Below are 24,532 nucleotides of genomic sequence, written 5' to 3' on the forward strand. Positions count from 1 at the left end.
ACAAGCGTTTAAATAAGTGATTAATATTGTTTCATGAACTGTGTTTTATCCTAAGTCGCTCACCTTGATAGGACTATTCCTGTTACACGACTGTTCAGAGTTTTCCTATTATGAAGAAGTGTTTAAATAATTATTTACAGTAATTAAAAGAATTACAAAATTTTGCGGAATAACAGAAATAGGAAACCTCCTGGTAGATTAAAACTGTGTGCCCGACCGAGACTCGAACTCGGGACCTTTGCCTTTCGCGGGCAAGTGCTCTACCATCTGAGCTACCCAAGCACCACTCACGCCCGGTCCTCACAGCTTTACTTCTGCCAGTATCTCGTCTCCTACCTTCCAAACTTTCAGAAGCTCTCCTGGGTCCTCACAGCTTTACTTCTGCCAGTATCTCGTCTCCTACCTTCCAAACTTTACAGAAGCTCTCCTGCGAACCAGGAGAGCTTCTGTAAAGTTTGGAAGGTAGGAGACGAGATACTGGCAGAAGTAAAGCTGTGAGGACTGGGCGCGAGTCGTGCTTCGGTAGCTCAGATGATAGAGCACTTGCCCGTGAAAGGCAAAGGTCCCGAGTTCGAGTCTCGGTCAGGCACACAGTTTTAATCTGCCAGGAAGTTTCATATCAGCGCACACACTGCTGCAGAGTGAAAATCTCATTCTGGGAACAGAATTACGTTTTGCAAATAGTCCTTCGAGTGATGTGATCCATATAGTAGTAAAAGTTCATAAGTTGAATCTATAGTAAAAGAATACTGAATTACATATTCACTCTGAGGTTATTAAAATCATTTCTCAAGATCTAAAATTTACTAGAAGACTGTGATTACAGAAACAAAGCGTAGGCCATAATAACTTGAAAGAACAGTTATATTGGTATAACAGATTTGTAAATAGTGATTTTATGTACATATCCCTTTTATGTATGTTGTTACTACTGAAAAAGTTAATCAAGAAATGTGTTGTGAGACAGAACAGTTTTAATCCCACATCCCAAAGTCGTAGACAGTTAACCAGTAAAGTTCATACAAAACTTCATTATTACAGAATTATTTGTGCTCTTAAAATCACGAGTGGTCTTACCTTACCTAAACTATAACATAACCAGTATCCCCATGTACAACTCATTCAGTGCAATGTAAAGATTTACATAAAATCTCTGAAAACCATTAGTGTCCATTTTAGTTAAAATAACAACTTGGTAACTATATCAAAATTGCTATCCTTCAACAGTGAAGTTTTTGGGCCACCTTATGTCCAAATTATCAGTACTTTTCCCCAGTTGAGTGGTGCATTGTAATTGGCATTATTCTTTACACACTAAAGCTCAAATGGCTCTGAGCCCTATGGGACTTAACATCTGAGGTCATCAGTCCCCTAAATCTTAGAACTACTTAAACCTAACTAACCTAAGGATATCACACATCCATGCCTGAGGCAGTATTCGAACCTGTGACCGTAGAAGTCGCGCGGCTCCGGACTGAAGCGCCTATAACCGCACGGCCACACTAAAGCAAGCAATAGACATTAGTGTAAAGTAGTTTGTTGCCATTAAACTAAAACCGCCGTCATCAACTCTGTTGACTAGTATTTTGCTCTTACATCCTACAGTGTGCTGCTGCTTTCACATCTAATTACCATACAAACAGTCTCTTGGGAGCAATGTTCAATTAAGCAGATGGTTTGCTTTGTTTATTAACATTTACTTGAAATTACTTTTGCCCAATAAGGCTGGAGACCGTGTTTATTATCACAGCTTTTACTTTTTGAACACCATAGTGTAGGTTGGATACCGCTTGAATAACATTACATCCTTTGAATACTTAACCCTTCAGGTGACAAATTACAGTCCGATTACTTTCCACTGGCACATACAATGATGGACAAACGAAAAATCACTGTAAAGGGGAAGCACTGTAGGGTGGATTTGCTATTACAGTAACTATGCAGAATGTTGTAACTGTACCGGGTGGTTCAAAAAGAAAGAACGGAAGTATGTCACTGGACATAGGAGTGTTCAAAGTTTTGATACTGTTGTCTGCTTGCTTGTAGCGACATGAAAACTGTGCCACAAGAGAAATCATTTTGTGTGTTGGAATTTTTGTGAAATCAATCCACTGTTCAAGTGCAACGTGCATTTTGCCATCAATTCAGCAAGAAGCCACCTCTGTACAAGCAGTTTTACGACTGGGACGCAAAATTCTTGAGCATGGACATGGACAGGTTTGTATGGGTGCGACAACACCAAGGTATTTAGCACCCACATGAAAAAGAGATTGAAATGAGTGTCAGTAAATCACACAAAACTGGAAGATAAAACAGCACGTAAAACACTGTTCTGTTGGAAAACCAAGTGCATACCCACACAAAACCACAGAATGAAGTATTGCGTCAGTAGTAAAACATTAACGACACAGGAAGAAAGTGATATAAAGAGCTAAAACAATATAGCATATGGACGTGGGTGGCTGATCACAAGAACAAAAAAAATGAGAAGCCAGCCACTCTGCAAAACACAAACCTCCAGCCTAAAAGTTTAGGCCAGAGTCCGGCCACATCACAAAACTTTTACACCTTAGTCACACTCGTCCCATTATCAGCTAAAATAGAGGGCTGATCCCCACAAACATTTGTTTCTGCCCTTGCATCACAATATAAAATGCACTACATAATTTATGGCGGATAGAGATGTGAACACCACAAGCACTACAAAACGGGGGATCCTCTCGTCGTAGCAAAAAGCTGTTTGTGAGACGGCAGTGCCCAATTCTAAGATGCGCAAGGGCCACTTCATCCTGACTGAGCAACTGATAGGAGGAACGCCATGGCTGGTTTGTTGACTTCACCAACTGTAGCTTATTGGCCGTCACAGCCAGCCACTCCTCATTCCACAACTGCATGCACTTCCTGTGTAGCGCAGAAATGACAGCCTGCAAGGGAATAGGACATTGTGCCACATCCTGTCCTCTGCAGGTCTCCTTGGCAGCCCAATCAGCCTGTTCATTTCCCAATATCAATACATGATCTGGCACGCAGCAGAATGACACCTGCTTATCTGTTGTTGCAGCAAGTACATTTGGTCATACATCAGCCGGACCAGCTGTAACGATTGTAAGGCACTAAGGGAATCTGAGCAAATGAGAAACCATTTGCCCTGAATACGAGGCATCTCCTCCAGTGCCTTCAGGATCACATGGAGCTTTTTTGAGAAAATGTCAAGAAGATGAAGAATTCCCTTGCTTGGAGCCATCAGTGTGCACTATTGCGAAACCATGATGCATATCTAAAATGTTAAGAAACAGAGATTGAAATGTAAAATCTGGTGTACGATCTTTCTTAAAATTCGTAAAGTCTAGAATAAGTCTGAGCCTCAGCAGAAGCCAGGGTGGAAATCTTCCCCCACTGCAATGTAAAACGTGAAGACTGGCCACACCCATCTCTAGAAGGCACCTGTGCACAAATTCCAAAGGGCCTCATTGCCTGTTACGAAAAAGCCTTTCCAATGGAGGCTGAGCAACAGTATGGTAGATGTGTGTATATTGGGTGGACAGTGTTTTATATGTCTAGCGCACCATATATAGCAGTCGCCTGACGTAAGGAGGCGGTTCACCAGCCTCTGCACAGACACTTGGTATGGGGCTTGTTCTGGATGCCCCAGTGGCCAATTGAATCCCTTCATTGTACACCAAGTCCAACATCTTTTAACAAGAGGACCTTGCAGACTCATACACCCTGCACCCATAATTGTGCCGAGATATGCCCTGTAAAACCAGAGCAGAAAAGTCCTGCCTGCTCCCCATGTACTGTGGCTAAGACGTTTTAAAATACTTAAAAGCCTTAAGTGACTGTTTCTTCAGGTCTGTAAGATGTGGCAACCACATAAGCTTAGAGTCAAATATGAGGCCCAGAAACCCCACTGTGTCTTTAAAAGTAAGGACAGTGTCCCTCATCCTCCACTAAGGAAAGTTTAAAATGGAACGAGAATGGCTAAAAATAACACACACAGACTTCATGGTGGAAAAGTTAAAACCACTCTTCTGTGCCCATTCATCCAAACGTCGAAAAGTTTGTTGCAAACTGATGTGTTTTTCATTGTGAGACTTGAAGAAGAGCTAAACACAGAGGAGTCATCCACAAACAAAGAACACTGGGCTGGACTTTTCACTATGGATGTAATGCTATTAATAGCTATGGCAAAGACAGTCACACTGAAAATGCTACCTTGAGGTACACCATTCTCCTGCTCAAAGCGATCAGACAGGGCATCACCTACTCGGTATCTAAAATCTCATGGAAGGACTGAATAAAAATGGGAAGACAACCACGAAAACCCCACTGGTGAAGCTGCTCCAGGATAAGATGCCTCAAAGTAGTATCGTAGGCCATCTCGATGTCAAAAAATATACCTAGAAGGTGATGCCAGCGTAGGAGAGCCTGTAGTATAGCTGCCTCCAGGAGGGCAAGGTTATCAAAGGTGGAGCAATACCTCCTGAACCACACTGAAAGCGACTAAGGCGTTGCCTGGATTCTAAGATCCAGACAAGGAGGCAGTTGACCATCCACTCCAAGGTCTTCCCCAGGCAGCTAGTATGGTAACTACTTGGGCTTGTGCGGTCCTTCCCAGGTTTTAACAAAGGAATTAAAATTGCCTCACGCCATGAGCCAGGAAAGTGAACTGATGCCCAAATGGCATTAAATAGTGTGAGGAGGATATCTTTGTTTCGCCTTGTGAGGTACTGCAGCATACTGTAATGGATCCTGTCACGACCAGGGGATGTGTCACGAGCCGCAGACAATGCAGAATCCAGCTCCCACATGGAAAATGGGCAATTGTAATCTTCATCAGAGGTGGATCAGAAGTCCAAACTACACCTCTCTCAGAAACCGCTCTATGGCGCTGGAAACCTGGATCCTGACTGGCTGTTGCAGTAACTGTGGCAAAATATGCCGCCATAGTCTGGGCAATGTCTCGCGAATTTGGTTTGGAGAGTGCCGTTCTCCATTACAGCAGCCACGGGGCACCTGCCTCATCTCCCAGAAATTCTCCTAATGGTCTCCCACACAACATAACTTTTGGTGGAACAATTAATGGGGTTCAGGAACTATTGATACGACATCTTCTTGCTCTCTTGAATAATTTGGCAACACTTTGCCCTCGCCACTTGAAACGCTGCAAGATTCTCTGCAGTTGGCCAACACTTGAACCTACGCAGAGCTGCACACCCAGTACCGATTGCAGAGCAGCATTTGGCACTCCACCAAGGGACAGGTTGTCTCCTCTGCTGTCCCGTGACTGTGGAATGGATGCTGCAGCGGCATGGTGGATCATTTTGGTAATATGATCCAGTCATTCGCACAATGTCCAAACTGGGCCAACTGGCTATAAGTTGTCCAGTCGGCTCTATCGAGCAACCATCTTGGTGGTTTCCTTTCGGGTTCCACCCTATCTGCCAGGTGAACCACTTCCCATTGAGCAGTGTGAGCAAGACCTGGAGAGCAAAGAGAGAGACTAATGGCAGAGAACGAACCCATAGTTGTGCAGAAGTGAGTGTTGTGTCCCCCATTTAGCAAGTATGCTCATGATGACACAAGAAGCCTCTCTGCTCTACCTCTGGGGGCAAGTAGATGCAGAGCCCCAAAGCCCATTGTGTGCATTAAAATCACCACGGAGGATGAAGGGGTGGGGGAGCTGTGTAATACGGTCGGTTAGGGCCTCTTCATCAAGTGCGTCATGTGGGGGCAAGTAAAGGGAACACATTGTCAACAGATGATGCGTGTGCACTGATACAGCAACTGCTTGTAAAGTAGTTATAAGTGAGAGAGAGGAGGAGTGGTAGTCAGTACTGAGGAAAATACCTACGCCTCCTCTAGCTCTCTCCACTCAGGTCGTCTTTTTTGTGGAGTACATAACCTCATAGGTCAGGGGTGCACGATTGATGGAAATGACTATCTGGAGACACAGACACAGTGGTCTACTCTGAGATAAGAGATGAAGTTCTTCCACATGCATCCTGAACCCCTGGAAGTTCCACTGTAGGATGCCATTTTATCAATGTGGTTTTAATTTACCCCTATCTTTGCACCGCGGAGGTGAAGCATTTGTAGAGCGAGGGGGAGCGGAGGGGCTGCCTGGATCAAAAAGGCATGTAACTCCATGATGTCCTCCTCATCAGTCACATGTGAAAGAATGACATCTGACGGAGCTCGGAACAGCTTTTGACCTGATTGTCGTGAACCTTTGCCTACACCCTGTGCCTTCAAGGATGAGGGGGAAAGGGGGCGTTGAGAGGCACTGTGCTTTTTGTGTGCCTTCTTGACACTCACTACAGAACTGTTGCTGGTCTTTTCTCTAGCGGCTGCTTGGACTGCTTTATCCTTACTCCTTTTGCCTTGACATGTACACATGCAAGTACAGGTGCTGGTGGTGGATAGCTGTACACTGGACAATGCTTGTGTCGAGGCGTCAACCTTAGGAACATGTTTCTGCGCCATGAAAGCATATGATGTAGTAAAGATGGAAGGTTTCGTTGCCTTATATTCCTTTTTGGCTTCAGCATAGGGGATTCATTTGGCGACTTTTAGTTCCTGAATTTTTCGTTTCTCTGCAAGAACAGGGCAGTCTCGGCTCTAGACTGGGTGCTCCCAGAGCAGTTAACGCAGACTGTTGGAGACAGACGGTCAATCCCAGCTTCATGAGCTACCTTTCCACATTTCACACAGTTCACTTCACGCCCGCAACTCAGCGTTGTGTGACCAAAACGCTGACATTTGTAGCATCACATAGGGTTAGGTACGTAAGGCCTAACCGTAAGTTGGAGGAAACCTGCCATGATATGTTCCGGCAACATTGCAGAATTGAAGGTCACAATGAAGGTTGCATTCTTCTCAATTTCTCCATTGTTCCTACACATCTTTTGCTCTATGTCCACTATCCCCTGTAATGCCCATTCCTGTTTAAGTTCGGCTATGTCGATATCCATAATGTCACGGCATGTGACCACACTCTTGCTAGAGTTACATCATATTCACCCAATTTTTCAGTCTTCATGAGTAGTTCCACCTGCTTTACCCTATTAGTCTCTATCAGTAGGGAACCATTCCACAGCCATTCAATAGACTTCAGGCTTTCAGCAAGTCCTTCCAAGCCTTTATGGATATAGAAGGGGGGCAATTTTTCAAACGTTGCCTCCTTCGTCTTAATGACCAAAACCACATTCTGATTTATGATTCCTTGAGACCTGTTACTATAATCCAATTGAGACAGGTTACCAGGAGGGCTAGACTCCCTCATTCGTCTGGAGGGTTGGGTATGAATACTCCCAGGCGGTACACCTTTCCCACTGGGAGGAGGAGAAGATGATGATTTCGAGAGTTCCATCTTGGTCCCATGGGCAGCTAGGAAACAAGGCTCCACTCAGACAGAGCCCTGTGTGCCTGAGTAAGTCTTATACAACTGAGGTGTGGCAGGTTCCCCAGTGGATGCCCGCTAACGACTGTCCCACCTCAACGGCATGGCATCTCATTAGTGAGCAGCACACCTTGAAATTGAGGTTTTTTTTATAGAGTTTTTCACCATCCTCGTGATCCGGGCGGACAAGCCAAGATCCCCATTCCCTACGACACACAATGTTCCACTGCTGCGCTATACACTGATCGTTGAAGCATGCCCAGAGCTTACAGTAACAGGAGACTGGTGGCACTTAGCAACCCCAGCTCAGGAACCTCAGGGTTGCCAAGCCTGTACTCAGCAAATGAATATTTAGCCCATGAGGGCAAAATTCTTTAAAGTCGATTGCATATGCAAAGTGAAGAGCACTGGTTGGCTATGCACAGCTGATTTAAATGTCTACTACGTCCGAGATGTATTCACAAAGAGCCCTTGGAAGTCTACAAGATGGACAGGCCAGGAACTTCAACTTCCTCAAACATGTTCTGAAACGACACCTGCATGTGAAGCATCAAGGTGCCGTTACTGCACCAATTGCAAACGGCGACCGTAACAAAAGGCACGAATTTTGCATTTCAGTTCTCCAGAATATGGCAGAGAACACTTTTTACTAATGACTCATCTTTTTGGATGAATCAACATTTCATCTATCAAGTAAAGTAAATTGCCATAATGTAAGAATTTGTGGGTCACAAAACCCTGGCCATCAGCATTAAACATAAAAGGGACTCACCAAAAGTGACTGTTTTTTGTGCTGTTTCTGTTCACATAATTTATGGACTTTTCTTTTTTGTGGAGGAAACTGGCAGCAATATCATACCTTGGCATGCAAAATTTGTTGTGAACTCAACTTTAAAAGCACACCACTGATCTAATTTTTATGCCTGATAGAGCTCTGCTTCACTTTCACAATGAGGTGGATCATTATCTTAAAACACCATCCCACATTATTGCATTGGACAACAACATCTTGTATACTGCTTTTGGCCTACCAGGTCAGCAGAACTCCCACCCTGAGATTTTTTTTCTGTGGGGTCTTTTTTTGTGCCTGTCTGTGACTCAGCACCTCTGCTATACGGTAAGTAGCAACTATCCTTTTCATAATATTGTTAATTATATGATACTCATAGATGAACAGGGGGTCCTTGTACCACCAATGGGAGCTACATTTCAAGAGCCGAAAACTGAATTGTTGAAGCAGTTGATTCAATCAACAAGGACCTGTTGATTCATGTATGAAATGAGTGGACTGTGGTTTTTATGTTTCTCAAGCAACTCATGGTGCTAATGTTGAGTGTACGGCGTAGTGTGTGTGTGTGTGTGTGTGTGTGTGTGTGTGTGTGTGTGTGTGTGGGGTCATGTGCAATGCATTCCTGTCTTTCAGAGTTTGTCTGTAATAAACAACTGAAATCTGTTCTTTCTTACTGAAGGACTCTGTATAATACACTACTGGCCATTAAAATTGCTACACCACGAACATGACGTGCTACAGACGCAAAATTTAACCAACAGAAAGAAGATGCTGTGATATGCAAATGATTAGCTTTTCAGAGCATTCACACACGGTTGGCACCGGTGGCGACGCCTCCAACGTGCTGACATGAGGAAAGTTTCCAACTGATTTCTCAAACACAAACAGCAGTTGACCGGGGTTGCCTGGTGAAACGTTGTTGAGATGCCTCGTGTAAGGAGGAGAAACGCGTACCATCACGTTTCCAACTTAATTAAAGGTCGGATTGTAGCCTATCGCAATTGCGGTTTATCGTATTGCGACATTGCTGCTCGCGTTGGTTGACATCCAATGACTGTTAGCAGAATATGGAATCGGTGGGTTCAGGGGGGTAATACGGAACGCCATGCTGGATCCCAACAGCCTCGTATCACAAGCAGTTGAGATGACAGGCATCTTATCCACATGGCTGTAACGGATCGTGCAGCCACGTTTCGATCTCTGAGTCAACAGATGGGGACGTTTGCAAGACGACAACCGTCTGCACAAACAGTTCGATGATGTTTGCAGCAGCATGGACTATCAGCTTGGAGACCATGGCTGCGGTTACCCTTGATGCTGCATCACAGACAGGAGCACTTGCGATGGTGTACTCAATGACGAACCTGGGTGCACGAATGGCAAAACCATTTTTTCGCATGAATCCAGGTTCTGTTTACAGCATCATGATGGTCGCATCTGTGTTTGGCGACATCGAGGTGAACGCACGTTGGAAGCGTGTATTCGTCATCGCCAAATTGGTGTATCACCCAGCGTGATGGTATGGGGTGCCATCGGTTACACGTCCTGTCACCTCTTGTTCACACTGACGGCACTTTGAACAGCGGACGTTACATTTCAGATGTGTTACGACCCTTCATTCGATCCCTGCGAAACCCTACATTTCAGTAGGACAATGCATGACCGCATGTTGCAGGTCCTGTACGGACCTTTCTGGATATAGAAAATGTTTGACTGCTGCCCTGGCCATCACATTCTACAGATCTCTCACCAATTGAAAACGTCTGGTCAATGGTGGCCGAGCAACTGGCTCGTCACAAAACGCCAGTCACTACTCTTGATGAACTGTGGTATCGTGTTGAAGCTGCATGGGCAGCTGTACCTGTACACACCATCCATGCTCTGACTCAATGCCCAGGCATATCAAGGTCGTTTTTACGGCCAGAGGTGGTTGTTCTGGGTACTGATTTCTCAGGATCTATGCGCCCAAATTGTGTGAAAATGTAATCACATGTCAGTTCTAGTATAATATATTTGTCCAATGAATACCCGTTTATCATCTGCATTTCTTCTTGGTGTAGCAATTTTAATGGCCAGTAGTGTATTTTAGGGGGTTGCTCTATGAAGCAGAACAGGCAGCTGTGTCTGTGAAACAACTACCATCACTGCAATCCATTGACGGACACATGGCACAAATGATGCCGAGTTCACAGTCCATCACTGTTGATGCAGGACCCTTTTGCACGACCCATCTGTCACTCTCACAGAACACAGTGTGAATGTTATGTATTACGTCCATATTACTGGAGATAACATTCAGTTGATAATGATGGATATCTTTCCCTCAGCACACTTCATTGTCTTCAAGTTCATGTGAGAAGCCCCAAGCTACTGAAAAGGTTTGAGAGTAGTTAGAAAGAATTTCATTTGATGTGCTGGTTTGCAAATTCACTAATATGGCATATTTTACAAATTATATAATTTTTAAATGGAAAGGAATAATGTTTTTAATTTCTGGACTTGGACTTCTGGTGACATTTACATTAAGCTGCACATCAAGCTTTTTAGAATATGTGCCATGACTAACAGCAACTATTTTTTATGCCAAACATGAACCTACATACTAGCAGATGCTAAGTCATAATATTCTACATTTTTACATAATCAAACATTCACTTCTTACTTACTTATGCATAATGGTAATAGAAAGCTCGTAATTCTGAAGGAAATCATCAGCTTTCAGCACTGTTCCATCAGTAATTCCAATTTCCTGTACAATAAATAATCAGTAGATTAGTAAGGAGTAAACTCAATGAATAATCAGTGATTCAAATACAAAAAAAAATTCTTATTGCAAACATCTAGACAGAAAATAGAGAAATCTCATTTACATGATACAAGAGAAAATATTCTGATGGAGGCCCGTTTGGCTGAAAACTCTGTTTGACATTCTTTTTTTTATGCCTGTCTGTGACTCAGTACCTCTGCTATACGGTGAGTAGCAACTATCCTTTTCATAATATTGTTAATTATGATACTGATACATGAACAGATTACTTTTTAATAAAGAAACAGAATTAGTACAAAATCTAATATTCATTTTAAAACTACACTCGAAGGCAGAACAAGATTATATTGGCTTGTGACAGAAGAATGGCACACACAAAAATAATAACTGCTCATTTTCTTTGCAACAATCAGTTACTTCATATGGCAAAAACAAAGGAAAATTTTGTGCAAATGTAATGAAGGAAACTACTGTACGGTTCAGCAACAAAGAAGAGACATGATCTGGACTCTTCATAAATATCTTTCTTAATACTAAAAACAAAGATGATGTGACTTACCGAACGAAAGTGCTGGCAAGTCGATAGACACACAAACAAACACAAACATACATTTGTTTGTTTGTTTGTCTATCGACCTGCCAGCACTTTCGTTCGGTAAGTCACATCACCTTTGTTTTTAGATATGTTTTTCCCACGTGGAATGTTTCCCTCTATTATTTTCTTAATACTAACAGTGTTTTAGTATAACCCCACATTTACTTTCCCAGAATTAATGTTTTCTGCCATTTATGATGTTTTTTTTATCACTTCTGTCAAATTTCTTATGTCCACAATATTAACTCTCATCCGATTTTGTGTTAACATATTTATAATTTTCCTGCGATTTACTCTTTATGAAAAAATGTTTGTGGAGAAAAAACTGACGTAAAATGACGCTGGCATGGCACTGGCCGTCAAGTAATGTTTACAAACGTTACATGGTTAAATTTCTTGACACCACGGCACTCTACTCAGTGGATCTGAACTGGTAAATGGGATAAAAGTTGGAACAATTCTTGCTGTATCTCCTGCTGCCAAGCATTACTCAGTGTGTAGGCTGATGGGAGTAACTAGGTTTTTTAAAATAAAGATATCATGACCATTTCCAAAACTGTCTCTAATGCACATGCATAGCTTCCTGATTGTTGTGATCGTCATGACACCTTTGTCAAACCATATTTAGCGTATTTCATCGTTTGGCCACTTGTAGCGCTAGTTGACACTTTGATGACTTAGCGTTATTCAAATGTTTTTGGTTTAAACACAGCACCAATTACATATTTTTTATGCTTAACAAGAAATGTTTTGAGAATTTATTCTGATTGCCAAGTGCAATATTAACATACGTATTTTTTGAGGTCTTTCACAAACAATGTGAGTTTGCACATGTGTGGTTTTCTACAGAATTGAGGAGACACAGTACCTGATAACCTCTAAAAGATGACTACAACGCAAGACATGCAGAACACATATGCTAAGACCTCAAAAAATACTTATGTAATAATCAATATTTGCATTTGACATGAAAAGATTCTCGAAATGCATCATGCTATGCACGAATAAATACGTAACTGGTGCAGTGTTTCATTATTTAAATAATGAATGACAGCTGCAGACTTTCAAAAAACATTGATTATGATGCATGAAATTAACCTAAACATTTCTACTTCCCAGAGAATCACCAGTTCCTGTGACATCAGCGGTTTTTATTAGATAATAAACAAGTCCTTGGCGAGTATTTCAAAGCCTATGATGTACATATATCATACATGAAGTGCGAAAATGCAAAGGGGGATCCTGTATGTAACTTTTACCACTTAAAACATTATTTCCCACATTTTGCATTTTCCTGCATTTTACACCATTTTTACTAAGTCCCTTGAAAAGCGGAAAAGTGGGGTTTCACTGTATTTTTCTCCACACCTCCCCTAGCAATTGCCAGATGAAGGAAAAACGTTTTCAAAAGCTAGTGTACCTATCAGCTTATGTTCACATGTATTTATCCCCTTCCATTTGTCTTTCTCTTTATTTACATATAGCTTAAATTTAGAAATGAAAAGTCATGTTGGCAGCTGTAAGTATAAAGTATTTATCTTACAATCAAACACTTAAAACTTAGTCATGTACAGAGCTGAGTTTAAATTTGTTGAAAGTACCACTTCATCCAGCTTCGAAGTAATTTAGCTTCTCACTGACGTAGCTCTAAAAACATTTCTTCAATCTGTCTGTTTCTGTGGCCTACCCAAAAAGTGTGAGACTGATATAATGTATTTTAAAATTTCACATAATCCTTGCTAAATGATTCAGCACTTTCCAAATAAATTCTTAATACCTAAACAGATTCGCTGTGGACAGAGATGGAACTTCCTACCATTTGGCGTTAGCAAACACTGTACACAGTATTATGCGCAAAATGAAATGTTAACATTTTAGTCCACATCAAAGCATATTTCCCTCTTTTATGCAAGTACAGTATTCCATAACTGTGAAGTAAATAACTGACTATTTAGTGTAATCATTCAGCAGTATTATATCTCCATTTCCAAACAGCTGCATAATATGTAGTGAAGGGTATGTGGAAGTATTATTTGCCATCTCATATTCCATTCACAGACAGCACTTTGGAAAAAATGACTACCTGCATGCTTTTGAAGAAAAAAATATTTATTAACAATTCTTATGGACTATGTACAATCTCTCACTTTCTGTTCTTCATTTGTCAGGTCAGTAAATAGATCTTATCAATAAAAAATTCTGGCACGTTTCATGCATAATAAGCATAAAACAATTATGTTGTAATGAGTATACATTTTAAAGCTAACATATTTAACAATCAAGAAATCAATGTATGCAGACTAAGTTAATGTGGCTTTCAAAATTCTAGCACCTGAGAGAGTCGAATCACAACTATTGAATAACCAGGAGTTCTGTAAAACGTACAGGAAGTAGACCAGGATCATGACTTTTGTATGGAAACGTTGAGTGAAAACAAAATGTACTAAAATTTATGTTATAATACAATTATCTTTTTACTTACACTCAGTGTTTTGTTGTTGTTTTCAGCTGTCTCTCCATCCTCACTCGATATTATGACAGTACCCTTCAAATCCAACATGACATCTGGGGCAACCATATTCAGTCTCTTTTTAAGGATATGTTCTTCCAATTCTTTCACAGTAACTTTGTTCACATTTAGAAATACAGTGACCTACAAAAGGCATAAAACATATGCATGTAATTGTTAAGTTTTCTTCAAATGTTATTCTATTGAAAGGGGGGGGGGGGAGAGAGAGAGAGAGAGAGAGAGAGAGAGAGAGAGAGAGAGAGAGAGAGAGAGAGAGACTGCTATTGTGAGTGACATGTGTGATCCTCAAATTCTTGGAAATATAAAAGTAGTTTCTTTTTTAATGCAAGTTTTGACTAAGTATGAGGTGCAAAATGAATAACACTTTCCTGTAGAACACTGAACAGTATTATCTGGCAGGACTAAGTTTACTGTAATTTGCTGACAATAACTACAAACACTAGTGCAAGACGTAAACTGATATACATGTAACTGAATTTGAGCATGAAAGAACTTTATATGATGATTTCTGCAATCCAACAAATGTTATTAATGATGGACCAGCAAAGAAACATGTTGTTGGGACAATACTGAATACAGGAAGCTTATCGCATTTGAGGAAGTCTACAGGACACATTGCTGGCATGAATTACCTGATCAAACTCCCTCTCCCTCAAACATACGAGGGTAAGTCAATTATTATTGGCAAAGTAGTTATAAAATTTTATTGTAATCAAATAGGAAATTTACAAGAACATAATTTTTTGTCATAACCTCCTTGCATTTCAATGCAATCGGTCCATCTTTGTACAAGCTTCCTGATGCCCTCATAATAGAAGGTTCTCTGTTGAGTTGAGAGTCAGGAATGAACCGCTTCTTTCACTGCTTCGTCCGAGGCATATCAATGCCCCCTTAATGCCTGTTTGAGTGGGCCAACAAGGGATAGTCAGAAGGGGAAAGATTGGGACTATATGGAGGATGATCCAGTACTATTCGAGTTTCTGGAGCGTTTCAGCAGTGTGGGCAGCAGTATGCGGATGGGCATTATAGTGCAACAACACAACACCTTTTGACAGCAATCCTCGGTGTTTGCTTCAAATTGCAGGCTTTAGTTTGGCAGAAAACATCTCACTGTAATGTACACTGTTTCTTGTTGTGCCCCTTTCCCCATAACGTTCCAGTACTGGACCTTGCGCCTTCCAAAAAACTGTAAGCATCAGTTTTCCTGTGGACGGTAGGGCCTTGAACGTTTTCTTGCACGGTGAAGTTGGATGTTTCCATTCCATACTCTGCTGTTTACTCTCTGGCTCGTAATGATGGATCCATGTTTCGTCACCAGTAATGATCCTGTCTAAGAAGTTGTCCCCTTCGTTACCATAACGATCCAAATATTTTTGCAGATGTCCAACCGTGTTTGTTTATGCAACTGTGTGAGTTGTTTTGGGACCCATCTTACACAAACTTTATTAAACCCAAGCCTGTTGTGGATGATTTAGTAGGCAGAACCGTGACTAATTTGCAGACGATGTGCCACTTTGTCAATAGTTAATCGTCTAAGAGAATCATTTCATGTGAACGGTCAATGCTGTCTTCATTTGTGGCAATGAACGGTCGTCCAGCTCCTTCATAGTGCGTAACACTTGTGGAACTCTTTCGGAATTTTCCAATCCATTCGTACACACTCCATTGTGGCAAAACACTGTTCCCGTACCATACTGAAAGTCTTCGATGAATTTCAGCCCCTGATACACCTTCTGACTACAAAAAAATGGATCACTGAACATTGCTCTTCTTTGGTGCAAATAGACAGCGGAGCAGCCATGATTAACAGCAAAGCAGCAATAACGAAAGTAACATAGCAGCTTTAAAACTGCGAAGATATATCAACAAATAAACAAAGCATGCATCATGAATGTAAAACAACAGTACTACCAAAATAACAAAACTATAACTAAATTGTGGATAATAATAGACTTACCCTCATACATAGAATGGAAGGAAAATGTGAGTCACTTAGCCATTGTACCTTTAAAACAAAAAATTGTGTTTTCCTTAAAAAAATGTTATGATTTGTACGATAAACTGTATGAGTTAAGGCTAAGACTATGTAAAAAGAAAACTTCTTGTTTGTTACAGCCTAGCAGTAGTTCAGGTGTTTGTCACTGATGTTGGAGGATATAGTGTAAGACACTTTTTTGTAAACTGTAAAATGAAAGTACTCCACAAAAAAGTGCTTGGTCATACTGCTTCATGTTGAGTCACTGTAGGAGGCTAATGTTTCATTGCTGGGATGAAATAATTTTCAGAGTCAAGTGCAGCTCACAGTTAGTGCATTTAATGTGATCTAAACTTTTTATGGGTACTTTGAGTCATACATCAACAACACTGAAGGTAGTTTGTCAAGCAGAGAAAGGAAAAGTAAACTGATTTGGGAAACTGCTTCTAGGAAAATCAAGTGTGACAGTGGGTGGGAGGGGAAGGGTGTTCCAGATTTTGAAGTTGTTCTCAACAAAACTAGGCAGGGTTCATAGTCACACAATGCATCCTTGTATGTGAAACTGCCTGTACACAACCTAAAATAGTCCTTAATATTTATGTATTAGGGACTGCTGCTACGTAAGAGAAGGCGACATTTAAAATTAGGACTTTCTTATTTAAAAAATCACACTATTAATTTCTCTCTCTACAAACATATTACCTTCTCTCAAATCTTATCTACACAGTCCAGCATCACATTAATGTGATAACCTGTCAAAACCCTAAATAATCATGTTTTGCAGTGTGGACTGCAACGAGATGTGCAGGAAAAGTGTCAATAAGGTTCTGGAAGGTGCCAACAGGGGTGTGGAGCCATGCTGACTCCAGTGCCTGTGGCCAGCTGTGCTAGGCTTCTTGGCTGAGGATCCACAGTGTGAACAACCTGATTCGTGTGGTCACACAGGTTCTCGGCTGGATTTAAATTCAGGTGTTTGGGGCCCCCAGGGGAGTGCACTAAACTCATCCTGGTGATCCTTGAATCACGCATGTATAGTGCCAGCCGTGTGACGCATTGCATTGTCCTGCTGATAATGCCACTGTGTCGAGGAGAAGCAAACTACATGCAGAGGTGGACATGATCCCCAAGGATAGATGCATATCTGTGTTGATCCAATTGCCTTCCAGAATGGCAAGATCACTCACGGAATCCCATGACAATATACCCCAGACCATAACGCTCTCTCCTCCTGTCTGGACCCTCTGTTTTCATATGTTTCATGCCATACATGCCAACATTCATCTGTCCGATGGAGTATAAAACATGGTTCATCTGGAAAGACCACCTGTCACCACTCAGTAGGTGTCCAGTTGTGATACTGGCATGCAAATTCCAGCATTTGTCGCCGATGAACAGCAGTCAGCATGGGTGCATGAATCAGGTGACTGCTGTGCAAGTACACATGCAGCAACATTCACTGTATGATCATTGAGGAGAGACTGTTGGTTGCCCCCTGGTTCATCTGAGCACTCAGTTTCACAACAGTTGCTTGTCTGTTTACCAGTCACATCTCCGCAGCTATCATTCACCCCTTTCATCTATGGCCCATTGTCCACCACACTGCCTCACACCAGTTTGGAATAGCAACATTTTGCCAGGCATGGTATACTTTAACCCCTGTGGCAAGCAAACCTTTTACAAACTTAGCCGTTTTGCAAATGCTTCCATCTTTGGCTCGAAAGCCAATGATCATGTCCTTTTGAATGTCAGATAAACTGCTCCATTTCTGCTTTACAAAAGTGACTGCACTGTTTTCCACATCTCCCCCAACACATTCTATATACCATCCATTGCTAGTGCTGCCACATGCCATCGGTGAGTGGTTTTTCCGTGATGATGGTCACATTAATGTGACTGGACCATGTATCTGATCATGCTGCTTCCTAACAAGCCAACAAGTCAGAATCTACTTATCTGAACATTGCTTCATATGTACACCCCCTCCCCATCTGCAGCCGCTCATTTGTGGGCACTGAGAAGGAGTCACTTTACAAACAGACTTGAAGTCCAACCCAGTCCTTTATAGAGATAAATGGTTGTCCCAGATAGCTCATAAAAATATCTCCTGTAGACATTTCTACATCTCTAATGTAGACATCATTTGCCCCTACACTAATTACAGCTACACCATGGCTAACCAGCCACAAATAGGAAACTTTTTAATGAAAGTTAACCGCTTTATGTGGAGGGCAAGTGTAAGGAGAGGTTAATATTTCATAAAGGTTGTATGGTGATGAAGGACCATACAAAGATAGTCCTCAGCCCCTTATTCATTAAACAATTTAACGGGGAACGGCATCACTAACTGGGAACAAAAGCCATCCAAGTGTGTTACAACGTAGTATGGAAAATGTCCGAGCAGAGACACAGAGAACACTGAAAATGCTAAGAATTTAAAACAACTTCAGGAAATGTATAAAGAGGCCCAAAATCGGGTCCTCTCAATGCCCACCTGCAACAGAAACATCTCTCCCACAACCACCCTACTCCCAACGACAGGGCTGAATCATTAAAGTTAGGAACAAAAGTCACAGCCTATGAGAAAGTAAAAGATTTATGCACCTCTCCTGTCAAAATCAGCTAATTCCGAGGTTAAAGTTCATTCAGAGTGCTGTACGAAGGGGAATATTATAATGATGTGAGCCACCGTCAATAAAGCACCGAAGTCATATTGAGGAAGCAACTAGCATAGTAAAGAATAAAATCAGGAGTCAGGTAGATATGACCAACCTAAGTTCGTACAAGTGAGTGCATTATTTTCGTGTAACAAACAGGAGGAGGAATGTAACACAGCAGAGGTCTCCTTAATGGTGTGCAGTTGGTTGGAGGGACACTAGTTTACCGTTCCATGCTCCAATTGTAGTGAATTCCAAGTCTTATCTGTACCCAGTGTCTCAAACATCAGGCTTGTGGTCACCATTCTGGATAAATGATCAGTTAGCTCATTCGCCAGAATCCAGTGGAAAATGGGAGAGCATGCAGTATGGCTGAGCTCATAAATGATGTCATGGATTGATTACAGACACAACACAACCGGATGGTGAAGGTAGTGTCAATCAATAGCCTGCAGACTATTCCTAGAGTAATTACATATTAACAATTGTTGAGAGTTTTCTTCTTCATGAAACGATGGGCTCTAGCAGCATCCACCAGTTGTGCCATTAAGACACTACAGGCATCTGATGAAATTTGTTCATGGCCTTCAACATGCATTAAAGCATATTCTGTATTTTCTGCGTCTTTTGAGCAATCAGCATAAATATTCAAGCACTATGATACCGCTGAAGGACAGAGGATGCTACACTGATAAACACTATGGGTATCAGAGATTTTAAACCCATGACATAAGCTTAACTAGGTCTGTGGTCTGGGTATGCACCAGAGAGGACTAAGTCACCGCACAGGTCCATTTGGGAGTTGGAAAATGAAGGACTCTTAAGAATTTCCAAAGACACTTCACTTTTGAAGCCTGCCCTAATAGCTTGTCAGGGTGGTAACACTCTTCTGAGAGTAAAACAAAGTGATGTTTTGAGTGGCTAAGCAACTGGCAGATGGTGTAACTGAGTAGCAGTTCGTGGGTTTGAAACCATAGAGGTAGAATCCTGGCTTACCCAAGAAGACTGTGGTGAGGCTTGTAGGAAAGGTTCTAGTGGCTATATGTACTCCATAATAATGAATGGGGTCTAACAGTCACATAGCTAATAGTGCCGCCAAACCATATATCTGGCATCTATAATGTAACTGTGACAAGACCAGTGCCCTATGAAGCATATGAGAGTGGAGCACTCACTGTCCACGGAAGGTGCAGTTAAGAAAGCAGAGAGCATTAAGTTTCTTTAGACAAGATGTTTTAAGCTGGTAGATGTAGCAACCATGTCAGTTTATGGCTAAAGAGAAAGCTCAAAAATTCAATTTTGTTACTCCAGAGACATGGTTCTCCAAGTTAAGGTATGTGTCGGGGTGGACTGTGGTGCGGCAACTAAAGTGCATGACCCTTGATATAGCACGAGAAAATTGGAAGCTACTACCGGAGAGGTTCAAGAAGCTGACCTCTTTATGCTCCTTGGAGTTGATGCTTGGCAATGCCTACCAACTGGGGAACTGTACCAAATACATAAATCATCGACACAGTGTGGGAATGACCACAAGACTCAGACAGTCCAGAAGTCCACTGACGGCTATAAGGCAAGTATAGCACTAAACCCTGGGTCCCAAAGGATACAATTCACTCAGATCTGTTGGGGACTGTCGGTATACCAATCAACACGCAACAGTTGAGTTCACAGAAAGTTGAAGATAAAAGCTGATGGCCATTTTAACAAAACTCAACAAACGCCGTTTACAGAATTTTACAAGAGAGGTATTTTTTAGTTTTACTCAATATCACTTATTCAAAAAAATTTAGAAATATAATACTGGTCAACAATGTATGTAGCAACTGGTGAAGGAAGAACTTAAGTTCATCACTAATCCCTTCACTGAGAAAAAAGTTAGAAAGTACAATTGTTTCAAAACTCAAAATATCCACATTTTTATGAATGTTTCTTCTTTAGTGCTAAGAATACTTTCAGATTTTTACTTGTATCTTTGAAAAGAGGCTAGTGAATTTTAAAAATTAGGAGATTTTTTATACAATTATTAATGCTCTAAAATTCTCATGTCTGACACTTTTCATTTTGAGTAGCCATTTTTGTGTTAGAGGCACTGGAACGCCGTCATAACTCACTTTTCCCCCTAACTATTAAAATAATTTTCATGGAGAAATGGTCTAAAGCTGTCGAGTACTTGAAATAATCCATTGCGAACCTTCAGCTCTACCAACACAACTTTACCCCTCCACTGGTTTTAGTTAAAAAAAAAAAAAAAAAACACCATCATTGCTGGAGGGAAAGCTGGACATGGGTGATTTACACACATACAGGGTGTTCCCACACGAGTGTGCAAAAATATAACAGGGCATAGAGAATGCTCCACTGAACAACCTGAGGTAAGGAATCTGGGCTCGGAGAAGCCAAGCTTAAGAAGGTACAGAAGTAAACTTGGCTACCACTTTGTCTAGCATTACCACTTTCCAGCTTATTTACAACTAACATACATACAAGTTTACACATACTGTGCTGTTTATTTACATGTACATTCTTTATTTCTTGCAAGGACAAGAGGACAATGAGGCTGATTACTAGGAAGTATTTCCTGGTCGCTGGACTGCAAAGGGATATCCTATTCCATGGCTTGTGAGGTCATCTCACCGGAATACACTTGATTATTTTCTGTGGGGATATCTAAAGTCACTTGTGTATGAGCCCCCAGTGGAATGGAAATGGCACTAGTTGACAGAATTGTAGCTGCCTGTGATGTGATTCGAAACACACTAGGGGGTATTTGTCAGAGTTTTTCAGAATCTTGTTTGCCGATGTCATGCTTGCACTGAGGTTGATAGTTTCAGCATATTTTGTAAGATACAGTACAAATGGTACATTTGCTGTGTCAATGATGGCATTTGCAGTTAATTGTAACTAATGTAAATAAAAAAGTACACAGTAACGTGATTTTATTTCTATTATCTCCTTAAGCTGGCTTCTCTGACCCCAGGTTTCCTACCTCAAACTGTTCAGTAGAGCATCCCCTTTATGCCCTGTTAAATTTTTGCATGCTCTTACAGAAAGACCCTGTAAATTGGTACAATGGCATTTCACTATAAACTGGCCCGTCTCGGCTCACACAATATTTGCTGACCATTACAGCAACTTACTTCAAAAGACCACAATCACAAACTTAAAATATTTCTATAAGAGTTTTATACAAAATATATCACTGCAATATTTCAACAACAGTTATCAACAATGAAGGAAAAGACAGATTGCTTCTTACAGTAAAGAAGATATGTTAAATTGCAGACAGGCCCAATTGAAAGACACTTACATGAAGCTTTTGGCCACAGCCTTCATCAGTTAAATACAGACACACACCAGTCATACACGCAAGCAAGTACATCTCATGAACATGTAACTGCCAACTCCAGCATCTCCAGCCGGAATGCAGTTATCATGTGGGATGCAAGCAGCAATCTGGAGGGGTTGGGGAGGGGAAGGGATAGTAGTAGTGTATCTGTGGGGAGAGACTAGCACTGCTGTCTGGTGGAGTGTGTGGGGACTAGAATGCCAACATGTGCAGTGTCAGGAGGTTGTGAGCAGGGAAGTGAGGAAAAAAGAAGCAAAAAATGAAAGGAGCAGTGTAAGACAGGGGGATGTGTTGACTGAAGGCAGCACATAAACAGGGGGGAGATTAGAGTGGGGAGGACAGAGGGGGGTGGAAACTGCTGGGCGGAGAGTGTGGGGACAATACATTACTACAGGTTGAGGGCGGGATAATTAAGGGAGCAGAGAGAGTGTAGTAGGGATTAACTTACATCTGCACAGTTCATAAAAGGTGATGGTGGAGGGAAGAATCCAGATGGCTTGAGTAGAGCAGCAGCCATTGACATCAAGTGTGTTATGTTCAGCTGCATGCTGTGCAACGGGTGGTCTACCTTGTTCTTGGTCAGAGTTTGGCAGTGGCCGTTTATCCTGGTGGTCAGCTGGTTGGTCATCATACCAGTATAAAAAGCTTGCAATGATTGAAACAGAACTGGTGAATGACATGGCTGCTTTCATAGGTGGCCCGGCCCCTGATGGTGTCGATAAACCTGTGTCCTGTCACAGGTTTACCCCACCCTCCCATTTTGATTTGCTCTTCTGCTGGTTGAGATGTCAAAGTATGCCACTCCTCACTTTGCCACTTTGTTCATGATTATATTCAAAAATATAAGTCACCACCTGTGATCAACGACTGAAACATACAGTGTCATTGGCTATCCTCTCAAGATGATCTACGTACATGTTTCTTTGATTGTCCTCTGCTCAGTTGTGAGGTTTTTTGGCCCCATTTTGGCACAAACCTTTTGCACAGGCAAATCATCAGTCAATATTTGATGTACAGAGAAAGTGTAAGTTGAACAGATCTCCCATCATCCTTAACGTTCATGTGTCTAATCTCACAAGAGCATGCACACATTTGATGTTTCCATCAGTTTTTGAAGTTTAAGATCTCCCTGAGTGAGGTTCATCTTCAACAAGTTCTCAGCCTTCCAAAAAGGATTTTTGCCAGTGAAAAACTGGTGCTCTTGATAAGGAGTGTTCCTCATAGTTCTGTTTTAACTTTCCAAAGGTCACATTTGCTGATTTCACAAGTTTAAACACAAAACTTGATAGCATGACATTGCTCTAAATTCTGCGGTGACATTTTTGTAACACGCAATAAAAGCACAACTTCGCTGACAGCCCTCTCAAAAACCACATGATGGCTGTACAAAGCTGAAACTGTGACTGAGCATCTGTAGGGGATGAACACATCGGTCAACACAACACAGCACTGCCAGATTGCTCGCAGTGTTGTCAGTCTCATTACTTTTCTCACACATCTCATGTTTATGTGTAGTGTCAAACATAATATATAGGCTACAATACTTTTGTTGGCAGCACTTCATAAGGAAGGGAGAGATACGCTGCTCTACTTCAATCAACAAGCAAACATAAAAGTTCTGTATAAATAAAGTAAGTAAAACTAACCTCTGGTTTTGGCGAACAGACATAACACTTTGGATTTGGTGGAATCATATGCTTTTCTGGTACAATCAATTGATTGCGATGATTGGGCTTCAAACGAAGGTATACAGACTGACAGCGTTCCACCTGTTTTTGAAGAATATTTATTGCATGAAGGACCACAATACCAGCAATAATAGCATTTGTTGTTGCGATCGCAGGAATAATATTGCCCGCCATTGCTGTAAATGATAATTACTCATTAGTTTCATTTTTTCCTGTTTCTCACAGGATATAAAAAATGGTGGCACACAAAGGAAATTGAAAGTAACAGTATTCTTACACTTTATCTCAAATCGAGATTTCCGAGGAATTTTGAATATATGTGCTCTGATATTAGCACATGCAGCAACGAAGTCCATAGCATCTTTGTCATCTTTATCCCATATTAACTGACTACCCTCACCCAAAGACTGAAACAATAATTAAACATTTATTTATTGACACAAAATTCATGACACTGATATGTAAAAATATAAACTAACTACATGAATATTAGTTAAAAGATGATAAGACCACCATTATCTATATACCTCTTCTGCATCAACTATTATATGTAAAACTGAAACAAGTGTGAATCAACAACACACTGCTAGGGAAGAAGTTATTTACGGACAATTAATTTACTAATGGTACACCTGTGATGGTAATCACAGGTCTATCCTATTGCTGCCACTGCAACTTCTTTTTGTCATTTGTTCGCTGTTTACTTACAACAACAAAATTACAAATAGAGAACGCTGATTGGTTTGCCTGCAATTAGGTACTATGAACATAGCTACAAAAAGTTA

General features: G+C 41.3%; 1 protein-coding gene across 1 annotated transcript in view; it reads right to left on the minus strand.

The window, feature by feature from the left end:
- The window catches only part of LOC126253206 (SUMO-activating enzyme subunit 2), a 145,111-nt gene that overhangs the window by 25,371 nt on the left and 95,208 nt on the right, over positions 1-24,532 (minus strand). Inside the window, exons 7-10 of the mRNA XM_049954383.1 lie at positions 24,025-24,154; positions 23,706-23,923; positions 14,037-14,207; positions 10,859-10,941 (exon numbers count right to left, since the gene is read on the minus strand). Of these exons, the coding sequence (XP_049810340.1) occupies positions 10,859-10,941; positions 14,037-14,207; positions 23,706-23,923; positions 24,025-24,154 (602 nt within the window). The remainder of the gene's footprint in view (positions 1-10,858; positions 10,942-14,036; positions 14,208-23,705; positions 23,924-24,024; positions 24,155-24,532) is intronic.

Source organism: Schistocerca nitens, chromosome 4 (assembly GCF_023898315.1).
Source record: "Schistocerca nitens isolate TAMUIC-IGC-003100 chromosome 4, iqSchNite1.1, whole genome shotgun sequence".
In the NCBI taxonomy this organism is placed as follows: Eukaryota; Metazoa; Arthropoda; class Insecta; order Orthoptera; family Acrididae; genus Schistocerca; species Schistocerca nitens.